This window comes from Oncorhynchus masou, chromosome 15, assembly GCF_036934945.1.
Source record: "Oncorhynchus masou masou isolate Uvic2021 chromosome 15, UVic_Omas_1.1, whole genome shotgun sequence".
NCBI lineage: Eukaryota > Metazoa > Chordata > Actinopteri > Salmoniformes > Salmonidae > Oncorhynchus > Oncorhynchus masou.
The window spans coordinates 30,803,470-30,827,168 of NC_088226.1; the positions used below are offsets into that span (position 1 = coordinate 30,803,470).

Consider the following 23,699-nt stretch of genomic DNA (forward strand, 5'->3'; position numbering starts at 1 on the left):
ATACAGGACTAAAATCAAATCATACTACTAAGATTGAATCCTGTCACTCGTCAGATGTGGCAGGGCTTGCAAACTATCATCGATTACAAAGGGAAATCCAGCCGCGTGCTGCTGATAAAGCAAGCCTACCAGATGAGCCAAATGCCTTCTATGCTTGCTTCAAGGCAAGCAACACTGAACCATGCATGAGAGCACGACTGTGGACGACTGTGTGATTGCGCTCTCCGTATCCGATGAGAGTAAGACCTTTTAACAGGTAACATTCACAAGGCTGCAGGGCCAAACGGATTATCAGGACCCGTACTCAGAGCATGCGCTAATCAGCTAGCAAGTGTCTTCACTGACATTTTCAACCTCTCCCTGACCCAGTCTGTAATACCCACACATTTCAAGCAGACCACCCTAGTCCCCGTGCCCAAGAACGCCAAGGTAACCTGACTAAATAACTATAGCCCATAGCACTTACATCTGTAGCCAGGAAATGCTTTGAAAGGCTGGTCATGGTACGCATCAGTGCTTCCAACTTGTGGAAACAGTTTGGGGAAGGCCCTTTCCTGTTTCAGCATGACCATGCCCTGTGCACAAAGCAAGGTCCGTACAAAAATTGTTTGTTGGGATCGGTGTGGAAGAACTTGACTGGCCTGCTCAGGGCCCTGACCTCAAGCCCATCAAACAACTTTGTGGTGAATTGGAACGCCGACTGCGAGTGAATCTAAGGGCTGTAATTTCTACATCCTCAGGGTATCGATCTGCCTGGGAACCGTCCATGAACATGTACTGTATCTACCACTACAATAGGACCTTTCTACAGATAAAACCTAGGCCTATAATAGCAGTGATAAGAGCTCGAGATCAGCAGCCCAATTGCTGACTGTAGTGTCCCACTGCCATTATTATTGACATCCACATCCTCAAAGACGTATCATTACTACGGTATAGGGCATCAGTCTCAGCACGGATATGAGGGTTAGGGTTGCTGGATATACAGTATGATACTATGTGTCACTATAGTATGTGTGATAGTGTGTGCGAGTTAAAAGCGGAAATTAGATCTAGAATGACTTTCTATAAATGGATATTCTGTTATCATCAGTGTGGTTGTACAGTATGGAGATGAGCGTTGCTCAGAGGCAGAGCACAGCAGCAGTTTGGCAATTTTAACTAATTCATCAGGAAAGTGAAATGTTCTCTCTTTTAGACAGAAATAAAATTATTACGAATCTGGATTAAGTCACTGCTAGACAGTTTGTCATCTCATCGCTGGTCTACCATAGTATTACATTACATCATATTAAGTAAAATGTTCCATGTTATTTGACTGTTAGAGCCATGGGCTATACACATGAAAATGCAGTAAAGGGTGTAAATATGTAATATTGTAGTAATAAGAGTTATGTCATTCCTTATTGGCCTTATGAGAAGTAAACTGATGAGATGTGAAATGAGAGATGTGAAATAAGGGACACAAATAATGCCCAGCTAGCACATATTGTTCTGAGAACCATATCTTTCTAAGGTGTGAATTTCAGTACTTCAGCTTAACGTTTCCTACAGGTTTCCTCATGGTTCTATTTAAAGTAATGTTCTCACATTTTTCAGAGAATGTTAAGAAACAATGTTCTTCTGTGGGAATTTCAATACATTAGCATCACGTTTCCTCATGGTTGTATTTAAAGTAATGTTTTCAGAACAAAAAGAACCTTCCATAGACTCAGTCGGTATTACACAGAACGTCACGACCCTGCCTGGCTCACAGCAAGAACTTTACATTTTTCAAATGCAATTTTCTTGTCTGCTTGTTTCAGTAATTACAAAACTACATTTAAAAAAGTACATGTCTAAAGATTACTTTTCAACATTGCCTACTCCCGAGCATTCTCACTACTTAGAAAAACATCATATTGTAGGACATTTGTCACCAACCGGTCGATCAGCTGCCCTGCACACCGGGCGAAGTGTTCCCATTTTGAACCATTTCATGTGTCTGAAGCAGTGTTGTGTTCGAGACCACTTAAAGCAAGACCGATTTCAAAACAGGAACAAATAGATTTGGAGTCAAGACCAAGTCCAGAGGGGGGCGAGGCCGAGTCAAGACCGAGACCGGGAGGGGGACAAGGGGTCCATGATTGTAATTTTTGTCAAATTGTCCAGTATTTCAGAACAACATATGAATTCTTAATACATTCATAACAGTGTGGGAGAACGGGCCTTCTATGCCTTCAGAGAAGGGATAAGTATTTATAAAATAATAGCAATAATATTTTCAATGTTCTGATTTAATCTCTTCAGTTTTGTTGGAAAGGAAAGGGTTAACACTGAAGAGGAAATAAAGATCCAATCAGGATTTTTCTTTGCTAGTTTCTGGGGAGCTAACTCTAGTCAGCCTTTGGCTAGATAGATCAGAAGCAAGATAGAAGTCATTTGCCATTCAACCGTAATAAGGCAACAATTTGTAGTGACTGTGACATCAACCAATCACATTTTGACTTCCAAAAACGTATGGATACTTCTGCCTTCTCAAAGGCCAACCGGTCTCTGCGCAATAAGCTAGCAGTAGTTTTCCCATGGTCTAGTTAACTAGTTTTTGTTGTCGGCTAGTTTTCAGCGGCTCCAACAGGTGTTATCAAAGAGGATGTTGTTGCTAATTTGTTAGCGTCTCCCTTTTCAAGAATAACTTTCAACAAAAAGTTAAGTTTCAAATGATCATCATCTGGTGAGTGGAACTTTTGTTTTTTATTTATTTTTTAATTGCAGCTCGCTAGCTGTTGTTAGCCATCTCTTTGAAAATAACTTATGTGTGTGAAACATTGTTGCATTCAAACTTTAGGTCACCAATTACATGTTTTTGGCGACATGTTTTTGCAATGAAGTAATTATGTAACTTCTTATTGGGAAATGTTTAATGGTTGTGTTTTTGTATTCTTATGATTGGGACCTACTGGCTTATTACTGTATGTATATCCTATAACATCATGCGCTGTGTGATTGCTGTGTTTCCTTCGGCCCTATGCAGTGGTGTACTGGTGCCTGGAGAGGTGGGAACACTCTAATTTTGCCAAAAAGTTCCCAAACGGCCCACCCAGCGAAGAAAAGGCACCCTTTTCATTTTAGAAATGTTTGCAAATGTATAAAAAAAACTTATTTACATAAGTGTTCAGACCCTTTGCTATGAGAATCAAAATTGCGCTCAGGTGCATCTTGAATCCATTGATTATCATTGAGACTTGTCTACGACTTAATTGGAGTCCACCTATAGTAAAATAAATTGATTTGGAAATGCACACGCCTGTCTATATAAGGTCCCACAGTTGACAGTGCATGTCAGAGCAAAAACCAAGCCATGAGGTCGAAGGAATTGTCCATGGAGCTCCAAGACAGGATTGTGTCAAGGCACAGATCTCGGGAAGGGTACTAAAACATTTCTGCAGCATTGAAGGTGCCCAAGCACACAGTGGCATCCATCATTCTTAAATGGAAGAAGTTTGGAAGCACCACCTCTTCCTATAGCTGGCCACCCGGCCAAACTGAACAATCGGGGTCACTCTAACTGAGCTCCAGAGTTCCTCTGTTGACATGGGAGAAACGTCCAGAAGGACAACCATCTCTGCAGCACTCCACCAATCAGGCCTTTAAGGTAGAGTGGCCAGATGGAAGCCACTCCTCAGTAAAAGGCACATGACAGCCCGCTTGGAGTTTGCCAAAAGACACCACCTAAAGACTCTCAGACCATGAGAAACAAGATCGTCTGGTCTGATCAAACCAAGATTCAACTCTTTGGCATGAATGCCAAGCGTCACATGTGGAGGAAACCTGGCACCATCCCTACAGTGAAGCATGGTGGTGGCAGCATCATCCTGTGGGGATGGTTTTCAGCAGCAGGGAATGGGAGACTAGTCGAGACAAAGATGAATGGTGCAAAGTACAGTTCCTTAATGAAAACCTGCTCCAGAGTGCTAAGGACCTCAGACTGGGGCGACAGTTTACCTTCCAACAGGACAGTGACCTTAAGCACACAGCCAAGAAAATGCAGGAGTGGCTTCGGGACAAGTCTCTGAGTGGCCTAGCCAGAGCCTGGACTTGAACTCAAATTAACATCTCTGGAAAGACCTGAAAATAGCTGTGCAGAAACTCTCCCCATCCAACCTGACTGAACTTGAAAGGATCTGCAGAGAAGAATGGGATAAACTCCCCAAATACAGGTATGCCAAGCTTGTAGCGTCATTCCCAAGAAGACTCAAGGCTGTGATAGCTGCCAAAAGTGCTTCAACAAAGTACAGAGTAAAGGGTCTGAATACCTATGTAAATGTGATATTTCAGTTTACATTTTTTATAAATTAGTTTCTGTACATTGAACAACACAGCAGCTTCTCGACATGTTTTGTTATCTCTGTATAACCAAAAACAACAAAGTTGCCTCTTTTACAGTAGGGGTCAATAGGAAAGAATGTTGGTTTTTGCCCAATTTGTGGGTGTGGTCGAGGAGAATTCCTTATTATTGTGTGAATACCTACCGGGACTATAAAAACACAACAAAACATTGACGTCCAAAGAACATTATAATAATGAATTTAAAACATATACATTCCGTTTGCAGCATCAACCAAACTCTCTCTGTCTTCTATCTTGGTAAGTGTGTTCAGGTGTGGTGGCCGCACTTACTAATTGGCCTCAGCTGATCTTAATCAATACTTGTTTCCTTTGAAAGGGGGGCTGATTGAATAGACAAATGATCAGCTTTGTGTGAATTAAGAAAACATGGCTCAGTGGACTAATTTTGTTGATAGAGAACAGAAGATCATAGGTTCAAATCTCCCTGATGCCACAATAATAAAAACAATGTTTGCATCATTAATGCTCATGCAAATTAATTTCCATGTGTCCCATCTGTGCTTAGCGTTCAAAGCAGTTCATCCAAACTAAGCTAGCAGTGTTATTAAAAATCTTATTTTCAGAATGTTATTGTAATTACTTTTTTAAAAACCTATCAATTCCATTCACAGACTGTTAATAAAATCTCCCAGGAAAACCTTCAGGGAACCATAGTAAAACATTCTCAACCTCCTTGCAACCTAAAAAATGAATCTTCTCAGAATATTTAAATAACGTTATGTTTTACCAGTCAGGAAACGTATGGCTTCGTTCCCAGAACCAATGGGAAACCAAAAACGTACGTTCACACAACTTCCAAGGAACTAAATGTGCTAGCTGGGTGCATTGTAATTGTTTTTTTTTACTCACTGTAACCTAATAATAGAGAGAGAGAGGGAGAGAGAGAAATATAAATGGACTTGAGTTTTTAAATTCTTTATACAGATAATACACTAGTAGGTCTTTGCCTCAAAATGGAAATAGATTTAAATCCCTTATTTCCTGAAATAGTTGGTCATTGCTAACAGTCCCACTGGACACAGACCTCAGTTCAACATCTAGTTTTGATTTACATTTGAAATCAACAACAAATGTCACCATGTCATTGGATTTAGATTAAAAGGGTGAAATGAAATGCCCTTGCGTTGACGACTTTTTGCAAATCCATTCAGTTTTCTACGTTGATTCAACGTCATAGATTTTTGGGGGTTGAAATTGTGGAAACAATGTTGATTCAACCAGTTTTTGCCCAGTGGGGTGTCAGTCAGAAGTGGGTCAGTGCCTCCAACGCTAATGCCCTCTCTGTCACGCCCTGGTCGAAATATATTATGTTTATTACATATTTCGGCAGCCATATTCTTTGAGTGTTTCGTGGGTGATTGTTCCTGTCTCTGTGTTTAGTTTCACCAGACAGGCTGTATAGTTTTTTCACGTTTCCGTCTGTTGTTTTGTTGTAAATTTCAATATTTTCATGTCTAGTCATTTTCCATTAATAAATATGAGTAACCACCACGCTGCATTTTGGTCCGCTCCTCCTTCAACAGAAGAAAGCCGTAACGCTCTCTCTTTAAGCATCTTACTGAAAGACCTTGTACTTGGTTTAGTTCTGCTCACCTCCTTTGGTACCCTTTTGGATTCCTTATTTTTTTTGTTTGAGAAACACATCAAAAACCTATACCTCCTTTTTATGGAACTGTTTTCAACCGTAGGTTATATCTCACAACTTTTTCCTTCTGTAAATTCCCTCTCTTGAGTTAGGGTTATCACATTAGACTTAATAGTTCAGACCCTACCCAATCAATTATCCCCCCCCCCAGTAATTTGTAACGTGCACAACTACACGTTACAAAAAATTGTGCTACATCTTGCAATGCCCAAACGGCCTTGCATCGTCATGGTTGTACTGTTGATCTGGTAAATCCTGTATCCCTTTGTTGCTGTGGTCATTAGAGGATCTTCCTCTTGTATTTGGGGGCTTTTGCTGTGACAACTATAGAACACGGCTGTCCGTTGGAGTTGGACACACAAAAGCTGCTATTCATTAACTATATTCAGAGCCACTCTCTTAATCCCCCTTCATCACAATGGCCAATTCAGCCAGTTAGATAACCAGCAAGCTGTGGATCTGGGAAGAAGTCTGTATGGAGTTGTGTGAAAGGGGCTCCGCTCCACACTGGCACTCTTTGATGATTGTTACCTGGATGAATAGCAGACATTGTGGCTCTGGCACTTTACTGTTCAGACTCCGCCTTATATTGCTGCTCTTCACTGTCTGATCTAGCCCACTCTTCTTTATACAGTGTAATATACTGTGTTGAAGGTCACACTCAGTTATGTTCTTGAACCCCCATTTTCTATTGACAAAATATACGGTTGTTGAACTAGCACAAATTAGTGAAAGGCTTTAAAACCTTAAGAGCCCCACATTTTGAGAGAGAGGGGGAGAGAGCAAGAGAGAGGGGGAGAGAGAGGGGCAGGAGAGAGATGGGGTGGGCGAGGGGGCAAGGGAGGGGGTGAGAGAAAGACTGGGCGGGTGAGTGAGAAGGAGAGCGAGAGGGGGAGGGCGAGAGGAACAGAAGACCTTCTAATTGAAGAAATGAGCATGATTAGATAATTTGGCCCAGAAACAGAGCGGATGTTCTTAATGGGATCATTGCTATTACACTGTACTGGTATTGTGGCTGTGGACGTGGTTGTTAGTCATACATAATCATGTTAGTACATAGGGTAGTGCTGAATCCAAAATCAATGGGCAGCTGTCCAGTTCTTTCAGATCTTCAGGGCTAGGGCTGGTTTTGTGTTTTATAATGGGGTTCGGTATATGTCATTCCTCTAAAACCAGCCCTTGAGAAACAGGTGCCGCTCAAAGCAGTTCCACACACTCCCTTCCCTATGGTCTGCCTGTGAGGTAATAGTCACTGTTGCTAGGGGGAATATGGGATAAGAAAGAACACTAACATTCGGACTACACTGGGCACGCGCGTCATCAGAGGCTTGTTGATTTTTATCCATCCACACCAGACATGATCAGGACACGCAGGTTGAAATATCAAAATGAACTCTGAACCAACTATTTCATTTGGGAACAGTTTGAAAAACATGAAACATTCATGGACATTTAGCTAGCTAGTTTGCTGTTGCTAGCTAATTTGTTGTTACTAGCTAATTTGTCCTGGGATATAAACATTGGGTTGTTATTTTACCTGAAATGCACAAGGTCCTTTTTTTCCTTGATCTTTGTAGAATTTTGACTCACTTTGAGTCACACAAAAAAAGGTGTGTTCTCTACTCCAACAATTAATCCACAAATGAAAGGGGAAACTTAGTTCGTTTCTAATGATCTCTTCTTCTGTGGACTTTTTAAGGTGCATTACCATCACCAACTGGACTGGAGTGTGGACCTCAGTTCAGCTTTCAATCTCCCACGTGGATATATGCTCCTAAAAACCAATGAGGAGATGGGAGAGGCGGGTCCTGAAGCGCTTAAAACGTAAAAATATCACAAAGTCCTATTTTAGCGCCTAACGACGCAAACACGTGCGAGCAGTTTGGATTAAATAATTGAATAACATGCATGTGTAAATGTATTTTGCAACGCTCACACACGTAACGCGAGTGGTGTGGTTAGCATGTAACTCACCCTAGAGGTGTTTCTGTGTGAGAGTTCTGAATCCTATAATTAGACTCTATTGTTAATATGTAGTCTAAAATTCCATGGATTGACAGAGAATACATTTTTTGGGGTCACTACATAACATATACTTGGAAAAGGTCCCAGCAGAACCTATTTGTAGTTTATGAATGTGTAATAAACATGTTATGAACTGTTCCTGGTTCATGAACGCACATGTATGTAGTCAGGATTTTGTTATAAATGTGTATTAAGCAGTTAGTTTCTGGTCTGTTTTGCAGTATGAATATGAGAAGTTCCAGGTCTGTTTATTCAAAGTTGACATCCCATCTGTGTTGTCCTGTGTATGCAGTAATTTAGTATGTGACATGTTGGCGTTGCACAGCGCATCACGCTCTGGATGTAGACCCCATGAAAGCACCCCTAAAGCTTGTTCACATAGGCTGACCCACCCCCTGAGTCGACCCCCAGGATTCAATATGATGCTCTCAACCACTTAATATACTCTGAAGTGTCTGTGAATACAGCTAAACAACAGAAACCAGAGCTTTAGTGCTCAGAGAGTGATCGTATTTAAAGTCTCAGTGAAATTGAATTACTTTGGCTGATGCTTAGCTAACATGTAAACTATCCTACTTGTTTACATGTAGGCCGAGGCCTCAACATTTGACTTTTTAAACTACTGTAGTCTATGTAACCCTTATTTGAAGTGAACTTACTGTAGCAGTTGGGGGAGGTTGAGGTTAGTGAATTTACATGTTGGTTTGCATTTCCTTCAGCATTACCACTCCCCAAAAAAATTCTACATCAAGCTCTTTCCTCAAGAGGACTTACAATAGTACATTATATTCCATTTAGTCCTATGCCTTGCTTTTCTATAATTATATTGTTTCTAACTATTTATTATTATTATTATTATTATTATTATATACAGCATCAGTCAAAAGTTTGGACACCGCTACTCATTCCAGGGTTTTTCATTATTGTTACTCTTTTCTACATTGTAGAATAACAGTGAGGACAAAAACTAAAAAACTAAGAAATAACATATATGGAATCATATAGTAAACTTAAGTGTTAAACATATCAAGATGTATTTTATTTGTGTGATTTATTCAAAGTAGCCACCCTTTGCCTTGATGCCAGCTTTGCACACTCTTGGCCAGCTTTGCACACTCTTGGCATTCTCTCAACAATCTTCGTGAGCCTTGTTAAAAGTGAATTTGTTGAATTTCTTTCCTTAATGCTTTTGAGTCAAACAGTTGTGTTGTGACAAGGTAGGGGTGGTTTACAGAAGATAGCCCTATTTGGTAAAATACATATTATGGACATAAGTCCATATTATGGCAAGAACAGCTCAAATAAGCAAAGAGAAATGACAGTCCATCATTACTTTAAGACATGGTCAGTCAATCTGGAAAATTTCAAGAACTTTTAAAATTTCTTCAAGTGCAGTCGCAAAAGTCATCAATCGTTATGATGAAACTGGCTCTCATGCGCACCGCCACAGGAAAGGAAGACCCAGAGTTACCTGCACCTCAGATTGCAGCCCAAATAAATGCTTCAAGTAACAGACACATTTCAACATCAACTGTTCAGAGGAGACTGCCTTCATAGTCGAATTGCTGCAAAGAAACCACCAATAAAGGACACCAATAAGAAGAAGAGAATTGCTTGGGCCAAGAAACATGAGCAATGGACATTAGAATGGCGGAAATCTGTCCTTTTGGTCTGATAGGTCCAAATTTTATATTTTGGGTTCCAACCGCCGTGTCTTTGTGAGATGCAGAGTAAGTGAACGGACGGTCTCCGCATGTGTGGTTCGCACCGCGAAGGATGGAGGAGTTGTGATGATGTGGGTGTGCATTTCGGGTGACACTGTCTGATTTTATTTAGAATTCAAGGCACACTTAACCAGCATGGCTACCACAGCATTCTGCAGCGATACGCCATCCCATCTGGTTTGCACTTAGTCCCACTATCATTTGTTTTTCAAAAGGACAATGACTCACAACACACCTCCAGTTTGTGATGGAGTGCTGCATCATATGACCTGGTCCCCACAATCCCTCAACCCAATTGAGATAGGTTGGGATGAGTTGTACTGCAGAATGAAGGAAAAACAACCAGCAAGTGCTCAGCATATGTGGGAACTCCTTCAAGACTGTTGGAAAAGCATTCCAGTTGAAGCTGGTTGAGAGAATGCCAAGCGTGTGCAATGCTGTCAAGGCAAAGGGTGGCTACTTTGAAGGATCTAAAATTATATTTTGATTTGTTTAACACTTTTTTTGGTTACTACATGATTCTACATGATTCCATATGTGTTATTTCATAGTTTTGATGTCTTCACTATTATTATTATTATTATACAATGTAGAAAATAGTCAAACTAAAGAAATAACCCTTGAATGAGTAGGTGTGTCCAAACTTTTGACTGGTACTGTATGGAATATTATTCAACAATACCGGATTGGTGATAGATCATTGGAGCCCATACTTGAGGACACATAACAGAGCAGGGGCCTTGGCCTCGCTGTCGCTAGATAAGCCCTGTTCTTAAAACAGTGATTTCCCAGTAAAATGCTTGAGTTTGTCTGTGACTGCTGACCTTGGGTCTGTTGATAGGGGCTGTATTTTCCTCCGTCTCTTCAGCTGCATGGTGTCAGGTGCGCTTGTCTCTCCATGGTATTTTGGTGGAAATTACGACCTCCTCTTGCAGGGGAGCCAAGTGAGCAGAGCACACACACACACACACATTTGTTTTGCTATCCTTGTTCGGGAACAAGCAATTGATTCCAATTCAAAATCCTATTTTCCCTAAAGCTAACCTTAACCCTTACTCCTCACCCTCTACTTGTAACCCTAAACCTATCCCCTATAAGCCTAACCATTTTCCTTGTAGGGACTGGCAAAATGTCCCCACTTAAGCCCTGATGGGCAATGTCTGGGAAAATGGGGGCTCTCGAGTGGCACAGCAGTCTAAGGAACTGCATCAGTGCTAGAGGTGTCACTACAGACCCTGGTTTGATTCTAGGCTGTATCACAACCAACTCTGATTGGGGGTCCCAGAGGGCGGCGCACAATTGGCCCAGCGTCATCCGGGGTAGGCCGTCATTGTAAATAAGAATTTGTTCTTAACTGATTTGTCTAGTTAAATAAAAATGGAGACACCAGTGTGAATGGGTTTTTCTATGAGCATTACTCAAACACCGAGACGAACACACACACTAAAACCCACACACGTAAGCTGCACAGCAGTCTGCCTGTCAATTTGGTTCATAAATCGAGGTATTGTGGAGGTGTTGGCTTTCAGACGGTGTGTGTGTGTCTAGAGCAGTGAATACAGGCCTCATTAGAATGCTTGTCAGGCTGTTCCTTTTCTGCCAAACTGCAGCTGCATGGGGAACAGGATGGATTTAGAGACTGTGAATAATAACTCTTAAGATGAAACTGAAATAAAAATGTTTTTTACATTTGTTTCTATTGTTTTCATTTGTTAAATCACTATTTGGAATAGAATAACATCCTGAAACAAAATCCCACTGGGCACAGTGTTGATTTAACCAGTGTGCCCAGTGGGATGAAATTCCTTAACTCTGTAAGAACTCCAAATTCAACTCTACATGTTCAGACTGCCTATGTAACAAAGTGATGCATGCATGAAGGTTATCTAGTGTTACAGAATAACAATCCCAACCGTATTTTACCTTGCGATATACATGTTGACAGTATGGGGGCTATTTTTATTTCTTTGGAACACCCCCTGGGCATTCTTTCCAGGAAGTAGTCATACTCTGCCCTTCTTTCATCCTCAGTCTGTTCCAGGAAGCAGAACCACACAGAGCTGAACAGTGTATTTCTCAAACCAGTCCTTGGGGACCCCTAGCTATTCAACATATTTGATACATATTCCAAATATACACTCTAGACCACCTAATTCAACTGGTCAAGGGCTTGGTGATGAGCTTAGTTGACTGTTTGACTAGTGCTGGTATAAATCCGATATGTGGCTAGAGGTCACCGTGGACTGGTCAGAGAACAAGTGTTTTAATGTGGCAGGTAATTATAGGACTGTGGTATCTAGTTCAACTCATGATATATGATTTATAGAAACTACAGTATATATAGAAAAGTATGTGAACACCCCTTCAAATTAGTGGAATTGTCTATTTCAGCCACACCTGTTGCTAGTTTGTCTAGTTTGAGAAACAGAACAGTTTTGAGAATGACACAAATATTAATTTCCACAAAGTTTGCTCCTTTATTGTCTTAAGATATTTTTGTCAGATGTTACTATGGAATACTGAAGTATAATTACAAGCATTTCATAAGTGTCAAAGGCTTTTATTGGCAATTACATGAAGTTGATGCGAAGAGACAACATTTGAAGTGTTGACCCTTCTTTTTCAATACCTCTGTAAACCGCCCTGGCATGCTGTCAATTACCTTCTGGACCACATCCTGACTGAAGGCAGCCCATTCTTGCATAATCAATGCTTGGAGTTTGTCAGAATGAGTTGGTTTTTGTTTGTACACCCACCTCTTGAGGATTGACCACAGATTCACAATGGGATTAAGGTCTGGGGAGCTTCCTGGCCATGGACCCAAACTCATCCCAAACCATCTCAATTGGGTTGAGGTCGGGTGATTGTGGAGGCCATCTGATGCAGCACTCCATCACTCTCCTTATTGACCAAATAGCTCTTACACAGCCTGGAGATGTGTTGGTTCATTGTGTGTGTGTGTGTGTGTGTGTGGTCTCACGCACACATGCAGACACACTTGTAGGAATAAATGCATGCACGCATGAACACGCACACACATACACAGTAATAGAGAGAGATAGTCAGTGTTGACAATGTAGAAGGAGAAAGAGTGTCTCCCAGAAAGGTAGGGGTTAAGTCCGACTCCCTCGCTCTTATGTTGCAGAGGGAAGGAGGGTGACATTTAATTCTGGCAGATAGAGAGGGGACGGGTGTACCTTCTTGCAGAGAAGGCTTCCTAGGGATAGATAGACAATGCGTTCAGGAGGAGATGAGCAGTTCCAGGATCTGGGATGACAAGGTGGGAAAGTATTCAGACCCCTTGACTTTCAGTTGTACAACTGAATGCATTCAACTTAAATGTGTCTTCCACATTTAACCCAACTCCTCTGAATCAGAGAGGTGCGGGGTCTGCCTAAATCTTCATCCATGTCATCGGCGCCCTGGAAACAGTGGGTTAACTGCCTAGCTCAGGGGCAGAATGACAGTTTTACCTTGTCAGCTCGGAATATCACATTTGCATACGTATTCAGACCCTTTACTCAGTACTTTGTTGAAGCACCTTTGGCAGCGATTACAGCCTTGAGTCTTCTTTGGTATGACGCTACAAGCTTGGCACACCTGTATTTGGGGAGTTTCTCCCCTTCTTCTCTGCAGATCCTCTCAAGCTCTGTCAGGTTGGATAGGGAACGTCACTGCACAACTATTTTCAGGTCTCTCCAGAGATGTTAGATCGGGTTCAAGTCCGGGCTCTGGCTAGGTCACTCAAAGACATTCAGAGACTTGTCCCAAAGCCACTCCTGTGTTGTCTTGGCTGTGTGCTTAGGTTAGTTGTCCTGTTGGGAACTTCCCCACAGCATGATGCTGCCACCGCCATGCTTCACCGTAGGGATGGTGCCAGGTTTCCTCCATACGTGACGCTTGGCATTCAGGCCAAAGAGTCCTGTCTTGGTTTCATCAGACCAGATAATTTTTGAGTCCTTCAGGTGCCTTTTGGCAAACTCCAAGTGGGCTGTCATGTGCCTTTTACTGAGGAGTGGCTTCCGTTTGATCACTCTATCATAAAGGCCTGATTGGTGGAGTGCTGCAGAGATGGTTGTCCTTCTGCAAGGTTCTTCCATCTCCACAGAGAAACATTTTTGCTCTGTCAGAGTGAAGATCTGGTTCTTGTTCACTTCCCTGACCAAGGCCCATCTCCCCCAATTACTCAGTATGGCCGTGTGGCCAGCTCTAGGAAGAGTCTTGGTGGTTCCAAACTTCTTTCATTTAAGAATGATGGAGACAACTGTGTTCTTGGTCATTCAATGCTGCAGCGTTCTACAGACAATTCCTTTGACCTCATGGCTTGGTTTTTGCTCTGACATGCACTGTCAACTGTGGGACCTTATATAGACAGGTGTGTGTGCCTTTCCAAATCATGTCCAAACAATTGAATTTACCACAGGTGGACTAAAAATCAAGTTGTAGAAACATCTCAAGGATGATCAATGGAAACAGAATGCACCTGAGCTCAATTTCGAGTCTCATGGGAAATGGTCTGAATACTTATAAAAATAATGTATTTCTGAAAACATAAAACATAAACTGTATTCGCTTTGTCAATATGGGGTATTGTGTGTAGAGTGATGAGGGGAAAAAATATTTAATACATTTTAGAATGAGGCTTTAATGTAACAAAAGTGGAAAAAGTCAAGGGGTCTGAATCCTTTCCAAATGCACTGTGTGTGTGTTTGGCAGATTGTGTGTGTGTGTGTGTGTGGTAGAGCAAAAGGGTGTGTGTGTGTGTGTGTGTGTGGTAGAGGAAAAGGATGTGTGTGGAAAGGGGGGAGGGGCAGAGAGGAGCACTGACTGACAGTTTGAAAAGAAGAGTCCTAATCTGTCATTCTGCTTCACTATTGGAAGGTGACTGTCGTTGTGATTCTCTTTCTATCTGTCTCTTTCTCTCTCCTCTCTAGATAAGTTATTTGGGAAGCGACTGCTGCAGGCTGGGCGGTACATAATGTCTCATAAATCCTGGATGAAGACCGTGCCCACTGAGAACTGTGACATCCTCATGACTTTCTCAGGTGTCTCTTTGTTTTTGTTTACCTACATGTTTGCATGGCCATCCAGGACTTTGAAAAGCAGAAGTACGCAGAAGTAATTTTTCATGTTGGTCTCTGTGGCCTGACTTTATGAATGGTGATAATGTAATAGAAACATTAGCCATCCCAGTACATAGATATGCTGTGCTACTCTTCTCAGTCATTACTGGAACATAATGCTCATTAGACAACACGCACTCATCGCTCCAGGCTAGTGTGAAAGTAATGATACTAATATGGGTTATTTACTCTTTTGAGATAATGATGCTACCTCTGAGTTGAATTAAAAACAGTGTTTCTGTGTTGGTTTATGTGGAACAATTTCACAGTAAAACTGTTGTTAATATCTTGAAGGTTGGAATTATCATTTAAACCGTTATTATGATGATGTAACCAAATAATTGTATTTTTTAAAACATGCATGTACTGTATGTGTTTCATCTCCATTCTATTTCTTCCCTGTGACAGACCAGACAGATGACCACACGTTGCTATGGCTACTGAACCACCTGCGTCTGGGCATTCCGGAACTCAACATCCAGATCCGACATCACAAACGCACGCGCGTCCATGCCTTCTTCGTCACGGCAACCTATGAGAAGTAAGAATCCGGGGGGGGGGGGCACATGGCCAATGTACAATATAGACAATGACATTGCGTGCTGCAGTATGAATTAATTGTCATTATTATTGTTAGCATCTAAATGGATCCGGGGATACAGGGTAGTTTCCGAGGCTTTTAGTAAACCTGTTTGAATTAGTGTCTTGACTGATCATAAATAGAACATTTCCTACATCAACAGCAGAAGGTTAGTTAGTGTATTAGCAATACTAGTGTGGCCTCCCATTGCTGTATGTGAGTGTATTAAAACCACTGCTAAGAGATCTGGACCTAGGATTGCACAATTTTGGTAACTATCCCCAAATTCCCTGGGTTTCCAGAAATCCTGGTTGGAGGATTCCCAGATTACCTCCTTCATTTCTCATTATTCCAGGAATGTTCCAACCAGGATTTCTGGAAAACCAGGGAATTTGGGGAAAGTTACAAGAATTTCATTGTAGAATGTTGGAAGGACTTACATTCTACAATAGCTTCAACTCTTTCTAAACACTGTACTGTACATGATACTATAATGCTGTATCTTACCTCTCTGGGTAAATACCAGGGGATTTAGAGATGACTCTGGGTAAATACTCAACAACCAAAGTAAGAGCGCAGCGGGCATTAGCCACACTACCCCACAATGCAGTTCACTCTGTGTTAGAGGATGTCTGCTGTGCTGACTGACTGCTGTGCTGACTGACTGTTGTGCTGACTGATCTGTTTTCAAGGGCTCTTGACTCTCCTATCCCGAGAGTTTTAAGGGTGGCTTTCACCTCTTAACAAGTGAACGGAGTAGAGAGAAAGAGAGAGAGCTTTCTGTAAGTGTGTCAGTGTGCGTTACTCAAGGCAGATGGCTGTACCAGCATGTGTGCGCACACAATCTCACATACACACAGTCACACATACTTGCACGCTCCTTCTCAGGTGTATTGGATGACCTAAATTAACGCGATAGAAAAGCTAATGTATGTAATCTCATTTACTGCTGCTGAAACGATTCAAACTTGTGTTGAACCATGAAGCGATATGGAAATGCTAATAGTCGTGAGATAGAAGGTTAAAAGAAAATGATACACGGTCACTTTATTTATTTATTTATTTATTTATTTCACCTTTATTTAACCAGGTTGGCCAGTTGAGAATAAGTTCTCATTTACAACTGTGACCTGGCCAAGATAAAGCAAAGCAGTGCGACATAACCAACAACACAGAGTTACACATGGGATAAACAAACGTACAGTCAAAAACACAATAGAAAAGTCAATGTACAGTGTGTGCAAATGTCGTAAAGTTAGGGAGGTAAGGCCATAAATAGGCCATAGTGGTGAAATATATACAATTTAGCATTAACACTGGAGTGATGGATGTGCAGATGATGATGATGTGCAAGTAGAGATACTGGGGTGCAAAAAAGCAACAACAAAAAATAACGATATGGGGATGAGGTAGTTGGGTGTGCTATTTATCTGTGGGCTGTGTACAGGTACAGTGATCGGTAAGCTGCTCTGACAGCTGGCTTAAAGTTAGTGAGGGAGATATAAGTCTCCAGCTTCAGTGATTTTTGCAATTCGTTCCAGTCATTGGCAGCAGAGAACTAGAAGGAAAGACGGACAAAGGAAGTGTTGGCTTTGGGGATGACCAGTGAAATATACCTGCTGGAGCACGTGCTATGAGTGGGTGTTGTTATGGAGGCCAGTGAGCTGAGATAAGGCAGGGCTTTACCTAGCAAAGACTTATAGATGACCTGGAGCCAGTGGGTCTGGCGACAAATATGTAGCGAGGGCCAGCCAACGAGAGCATACAGGTCGCAGTGGTGGGTAGTATATGGGGCTTCGGTGACAAAACGGATGGCACTGTGATAGACTACATCCAACTTGCTGAGTAGAGTGTTGGGCTATTTTGTATGACATCGCCAAAGTCAAGGATCGGTAGGATAGTCAGTTTTACGAGGGTATGTTTGGCAACAATTCTAGAGGGTATGTTTGGCCAATTCTAGATTTTATTTTGGATTGGAGATGCTTAATGTGAGTCTGGAAGGAGAGTTTACAGTCTAACCAGACACCAAGGGGTATTTGTAGTTGTCCACATATTCTAAGTCAGAACCGTCCAGAGTAGTGATGCTAGGCGGGCAGGCAGGTGTGGGCAGCAATCGGTTGAAGAGCATGCATTTAGTTTTACTAGCATTTAAGAGCAGCTGGAGGCCACGGAAGGACTGTTGTATGTCATTGAAGCTCGTTTGGAGGTTTGTTAACACAGTGTCCAAGGAAGGGCCAGATGTATACAGAATGGCGTCGTCTGAGTAGAGATGGATCACCAGCAGCAAGAGCGATATCATTGATATATACAGAGAAAAGAGTCGGCCCGAGAACCCTGTGGCACCCCATAGAGATTGTCAGAGGTCCAGACAACAGGCCCTCCGATTTGACACACTGAACTCTATCTGAGAAGTAGTTGGTGAACCAGGCGAGGCAGTCATTTGAGAAACCAAGGCTTTTGAGTCTGCCGATAAGAATGCGGCGATTGACAGAGTCGAAAGACTTGGCCAGGTTGATGAAGACTGCTGCACAGTACTGTCTTTTATCTATGGCGATTATAATATCGTTTAGGACCTTGAGCGTGGCTGAGGAGCACCTATGACCAGCTCTGAAACCAGATTGCATAGTGGAGAAGGTACGGTGGGGAATCGAAATGGTCAGTGATCTGTTAACTTGGCTTTCGAAGACTTTAGAAAGGCAGGGCAGGATGGATATAGGCCTGTAACAGTTTCGGTCTAGAGTGTCTGACCGCGGCAACTTTCCAATCTTTAGGGATCTCAGTCGATACAAAAGAGAGGTTGAACAAGCTGGTAATCGAGTTTGCAACAATTTCGGCGGATAATTTTAGAAAGAGAGGGTCCAAATTGTCTAGCCCAGCTGATTTATAGGGATGCAGCTCTTTCAGAACATCAGCTATCTGGATTTGGGTGAAGAAGAAGCGGGGAGGGGGCTTGGGCAAGTTGCTGCGGGGGGTGCAGAGCTGTTGGCCGGGGTAGGGGTAGCCAGGTGGAAAGCATGGCCAGCCATAGAAACATGCTTATTGAAATTCTTGCTTATCGTACTTTTCTTCTAGCAGATGGCAACATTCATCAATTCATTCACTCTTCTCTAGTTCTGAGTTCGCTGTTTTTTCCCGCAAGCAGGGCAGAATTTTTCATTACTGGTGATATATTATTTTCTAAATTAGCACAGAGCAAGCTGCATAGAGAAACTGGCTAGGCTAGCCCTCTCAGCAGTATTAGACTGGGTTATTTATCCCAGGTTAGCAGTGGCCAATGACAACGGGACACTACACGCAGGTAATGACTTCTTGAATTGAAAGGAAAATAAGGCTATAAACCTTTAATCCAATAGAAGCTTGGGTGCTTGGACGTGTTCAGTCACGACCCCTCGTAAAGAGTGTTGGCAGTAGCAGGATACCTCTGTGTGGTGTGTGTGTGGTGTGTGTGTGTGTAGCTGTGTGAGTTGGGCTTATCATTCTGCAGAGAGAACAGAGCACAACTGCATAGAGTCAGCCTCTAGAGAGAGGAGGATAGGAATGGAGGAGGAGAGGCGAAGTAGAACCTAGAATAGATACTGTTGTCAATCGAGAATGCTGTCATTCAGAGTTTACTCAGGCTTTCCTTTGCTACTCTGTTCAGTGTTATTTGGTCCCTTCATGTGCATCTATCATGGGATGTGTCATATGAAATTCTTATCAGATGTGTGGCATATCAGGACAGGTCTTATTCACATTAGACCATGTATTCCAATCTTTGTGTGTATGTTCTTGTTTTTATTGTGTGTGCGTGTGCGTGTCCTAACACCTGTCTGTTTGCTTGTCTGTCACTCTGTGCCACTCTCTGTTGGTTTGTGAGTGTGCATTTCTCCATCCCAACTCTGCTCCAGCCTTGTGGGCCTGTGGAAGCCTGTGTTTCCCTAACTCTCTCCCTCTTACTCTCTCTCTCCCTGTCTCTCAGTCTGTTGCGTGGGGCAGAGGAGATGGGTCTGAGGAAATCAGTGAAGCCAGAGTTTGGGGGAGGAACACGCAGCTTCTCCTGTGAAGAAGACTACATCTATGAGAACATTGAGAGTGAACTATGCTTCTTCACATCACAGGTCAACACACACACACACACACACACACACACACACACACACACACACTTGTGTGATAAATAACCTTGTCTGAGAACCTGAAGATTTGATTCTGTCTGACCAGTCGGTCCCTATCTCTCCTCAGGAGAGGCAAAGCATCATCAAGTACTGGCTCGACAATCTACGTGCCAAGAATGGAGAGGTGCTTCACAACATACAGTTCCTGGAGGGACAGCCAATCAGTGAGCAGCATTTGTTGTTTGTTTTGCCTTTGTTAGTCACTGTGAAGTAAATAATGTTGTGTAACTTGTTTATACCCAGCACTGTGTAAATCCCAATACCATACTATATACTGTAAGTGTGTGTGTGTGTGTGTGTGTGTGTGTGTGTGCGTGCTCCTGAATGCTTCTATGTGTACCACTTTGTACTCTGTGTGTTGGAAAATAAGAATTCATGTTTGTATGCATGTTCCACCAGTCCCAGAGCTAAGTGTGCGGGGCGTGATCCAGAAGGTGTTTCCGCTCCATGAGCAGAGGATCCTCAGTCAGCTGATGAAGTACTGGGTGCAGGCCGTGTGTGAAAAACAGCCACTAGGTCAGTACCAGTGGAGGATGCTGAGGGGAGGACGGCTCATAAAAAAGGCTGGAATGGAGTGAATGGAATGGCATTAAACACATGGTTTGATGCATTTGATACCATTCCACTTTTTCTGCTCCAGCCATTACCACAAGCCCGTTCTCCCCAGTTAACACTCTCACACACACAGAACTGTTTGTGTACTTTTCCTTGTTAGATGAGTGTTTGCTGGAAGTGAATTGTTAGTGCAGTCAGGCTGTGCTGGGTGAATCTTTCATGATGTACAGTTGAAGTCGGAAGTTTACATACACTTAGGTGGGGTCATTAAAACTAGTTTTTCAACCACTCCACAAATTATTTGTTAACTTCTTGCGTCGAGCAATCCCGGATCCGGGATCCTATTTATAGCCTCAAGCTCATTAGCATAACGCAACGTTAACTATTCATGAAAATCGCAAATGAAATAAATATATTTGCTCTCAAGCTTAGACTTTTGTTAACAACACTGTCATCTCAGATTTTCAAAATATGCTTTTGAACCATAGCAAAACAAGCATTTGTGTAAGAGTATTGATAGCTAGCGTAGCATTTAGCGTAGCATTTAGCGGGCAACATTTGCACAAAAACCAGAAAAGGATTCAAATAAAATAATTTACCTTTGAAGAACTTCGAATGTTTTCAATGAGGAGACTCTCAGTTACCTAGCAAATGTTCAGTTTTTCCTGAAAGATTCTTTGTGTAGGAGAAATCGCTCCGTTTGGTACCTCACGAAAATTCAGTCATCAAAACGGCGAACTGTTTTCCAAATTAACTCCATAATATCGACTGAAACACGGCAAACGCTGTTTAGAATCAATCCTCAAGGTGTTTTTCACATATCTTTTCATTGATATATCATTCGTGAATGTCTACTTTCTCCTGTGAATCGCTTGGAAAAAGACGTGCAGTTGAAGATGAATCACCAATTTCGACGGAGGACACCGGGCGGACACCTGGCAAATGTAGTCTCTTATGGTCAATCTTCCAATGATATGCCTACAAATACGTCACAATGCTGCAGACACCTTGGGGAAACGATAGATCGGGCAGGCTCATTCCTTGCGCATTCACAGCCATATAAGGAGACAATGAAAAACAGAGCCTCAAAAATCCTGCTCATTTCCTGTTTGAAGTTTCATCTTGGTTTCGCCTGTAGCATCAGTTCTGGGGCACTCACAGACAATATCTTTGCAGTTTTGGAAACATCAGAGTGTTCTCTTTCCAAAGCTGGCAATTATATGCATAGTCGAGGTATCTTTTTGTGACAAAATATTGCACTTAAAACGGGCACGTTTTTTTATCCAATAATGAAATAGCGCCCCCTTAGATGTAACAGGTTAACAAACTATGGTCTCGGCAAGTCGGTTAGGACACCTACTTTGTGCATTTGTCTCGTCGCGCACTAGCAACTCCTGTGGCGGGCCGGGCGCAGTGCAGGCTGACCAGGTCGCTAGGTGTACAGTGTTTCCTCTGACACATTGGTGCGGCTTGCTTCCGGGTTGGTTGTGCACTGTGTTAAGAAGCAGTGTGGTATGGTTGGGTTGTGTTTCGGAAGACGCATGGCTCTCGACCTTTGTCTCTCCCGAGCCCGTACTGGGCGATGAGACAAGACCGTAACTACTAATAATTGGATACCATGAAATTGGGGAGAAAAAGGGTGTAAAAAAAGTCAGGAATTGTGAGTTTAAATGTGAGTTTAAATGTATGTAAATGTCCAACTTCAGCAGTATATATTTCCAACAATTGTTTACAGACAGATTATTTCACTTATAATTCACTGTATCACAATTCCAGTGGGTCAGAAGTTTACATCCACTAAATTGACTATGCCTTTAAACAGCTTGGAAAATTCCAGAAAATGATGTCATGGCTTTAGAGTCAATTGGAGGTGTACCTGTGGATGTATTTCAAGGCCTACCTTCAATCTCAGTGCCTCTTTGCTTGACATCATGGGAAAATCTAAAGAAATCAGCCAAGACCTCAGAAAAATAATTGTAGACCTCCACAGGTCTGGTTCATCCTTGGGAGCAATTTCCATACGTCTGAAGGTACCACGTTCATTTGTACAAACAATAGTAAGCAACTATTAACGCCATGGGACCACACAGCCGTCATACTGCTCAGGAAGGAGACGAGTTCTGTCTCCTAGAGATGAACGTACTTTGGTGCGAAAAGTGCAAATCAATCCCAGAACAACAGCAAAAGGACCTTATGAAGATGCTGGAGGAAACAGGTACAAAATTATCTATATCCACAGGAAAACGAGTCCTATATCGACAAGGAAGAATAGCAAGGAAGAAGCCACTGCTCCAAAACCGCCATAAAAAAGCCAGACTACAGTTTGCAACTGCACATGGGGACAAAGATTGTACTTTTTGGAGAAATGTCCTCTGGTCTGATGAAACAAAAATAGAACTGTTTGGCCATAATGACCATCATTATGTTTGGAGGTTAAAGGGGAGGCTTGCAAGCCGAAGAACACGATCCCAATCGTGAAGCACGGGGGTGGCAGCATCATGTTGTGGGGGTGCTTTGCTGCAGTAGGGACTGGTGCACTTCACAAAATAGAGGAAGGAATAGTATGTGGATATATTGAAGCAACATCTCTAGACATCAGTCAGGAAGTTAAATCTTGGTCACAAATGGGTCTTCCAAATGGGCAATGACCCCAAGCATACTTCCAAAGTTGTGGCAAAATGGCTTAAGGACAACAAAGTCAAGGTATTGGAGTGGCCATCACAAAGCCTTGACCTCAATCATATAGAACATTTGTGGGCAGAACTGAAAAAGCATGTGCGAGCAAGGAGGCATACAAACCGTACTCAGTTACACAAGCTCTTTCAGGAATGGGCCAAAAATCACTTGTGCTTGAAGCTTGTGGAAGGCTACCCGAAACGTTTGACCCAAGTTAAACATTTTAAAGGCAGTGCTACCAAATACTAATTGACTGCATGTAAACTTCTGACCCACTGGGAATGTGATGAAAGAAATAAAAGCTGATAAATCATTCGCTCAAATCATTCGCTCATTTCACATTCTTAAAATAAAGTGGTGATCCTAACTGACCTAAGACAGGGAATTTTTACTTTGATTAAATGTCAGGAATTGTGAAAAACGGAGTTTAAATGTATTTGGCCTAAGGTGTATGTAAACTTCCGACTTCAACTGTATATGTGGTTCATGTGACCTTAAACTTAAGGTCACATGTAAGCACATGTAGCAGTAAGACGTGTCGTGTCCCTTGTCCCGTGTATATTTAGTCTTTTACATATTTTTTCTTCGCATATCTTTTAAAACATTTTGCTAAACCTCAGCTTCCAAATACTCTCCTTCAACCCGCCTCACCCAATGTAGCTATTTTTTTCCCTAAAGTAATTCCCTAAACTCCTCAACTGAAGCTAGTCAGCTAACTACCAGCTATGCTAGCGGTCTTCAGCTAACCGGTCATCAGCTAACCTTTAGCTCGGAAAGCTCTCGCCAGTTCGAACAACGCGACTCTAACCAGAGCATAACGGACCTATT

At 42.2% G+C, this 23,699-nt stretch overlaps 1 protein-coding gene across 3 annotated transcripts in view; it reads left to right on the forward strand.

The window, feature by feature from the left end:
• The window catches only part of LOC135556144 (anoctamin-8-like), a 62,825-nt gene that overhangs the window by 12,433 nt on the left and 26,693 nt on the right, over window positions 1-23,699 (forward strand). For all 3 annotated transcript variants that reach the window (XM_064989089.1, XM_064989090.1, XM_064989091.1), the window contains exons 2-6: window positions 14,718-14,828; window positions 15,315-15,447; window positions 19,445-19,583; window positions 19,708-19,804; window positions 20,040-20,156. In XM_064989089.1, the coding sequence (XP_064845161.1) occupies window positions 14,718-14,828; window positions 15,315-15,447; window positions 19,445-19,583; window positions 19,708-19,804; window positions 20,040-20,156 (597 nt within the window). The remainder of the gene's footprint in view (window positions 1-14,717; window positions 14,829-15,314; window positions 15,448-19,444; window positions 19,584-19,707; window positions 19,805-20,039; window positions 20,157-23,699) is intronic.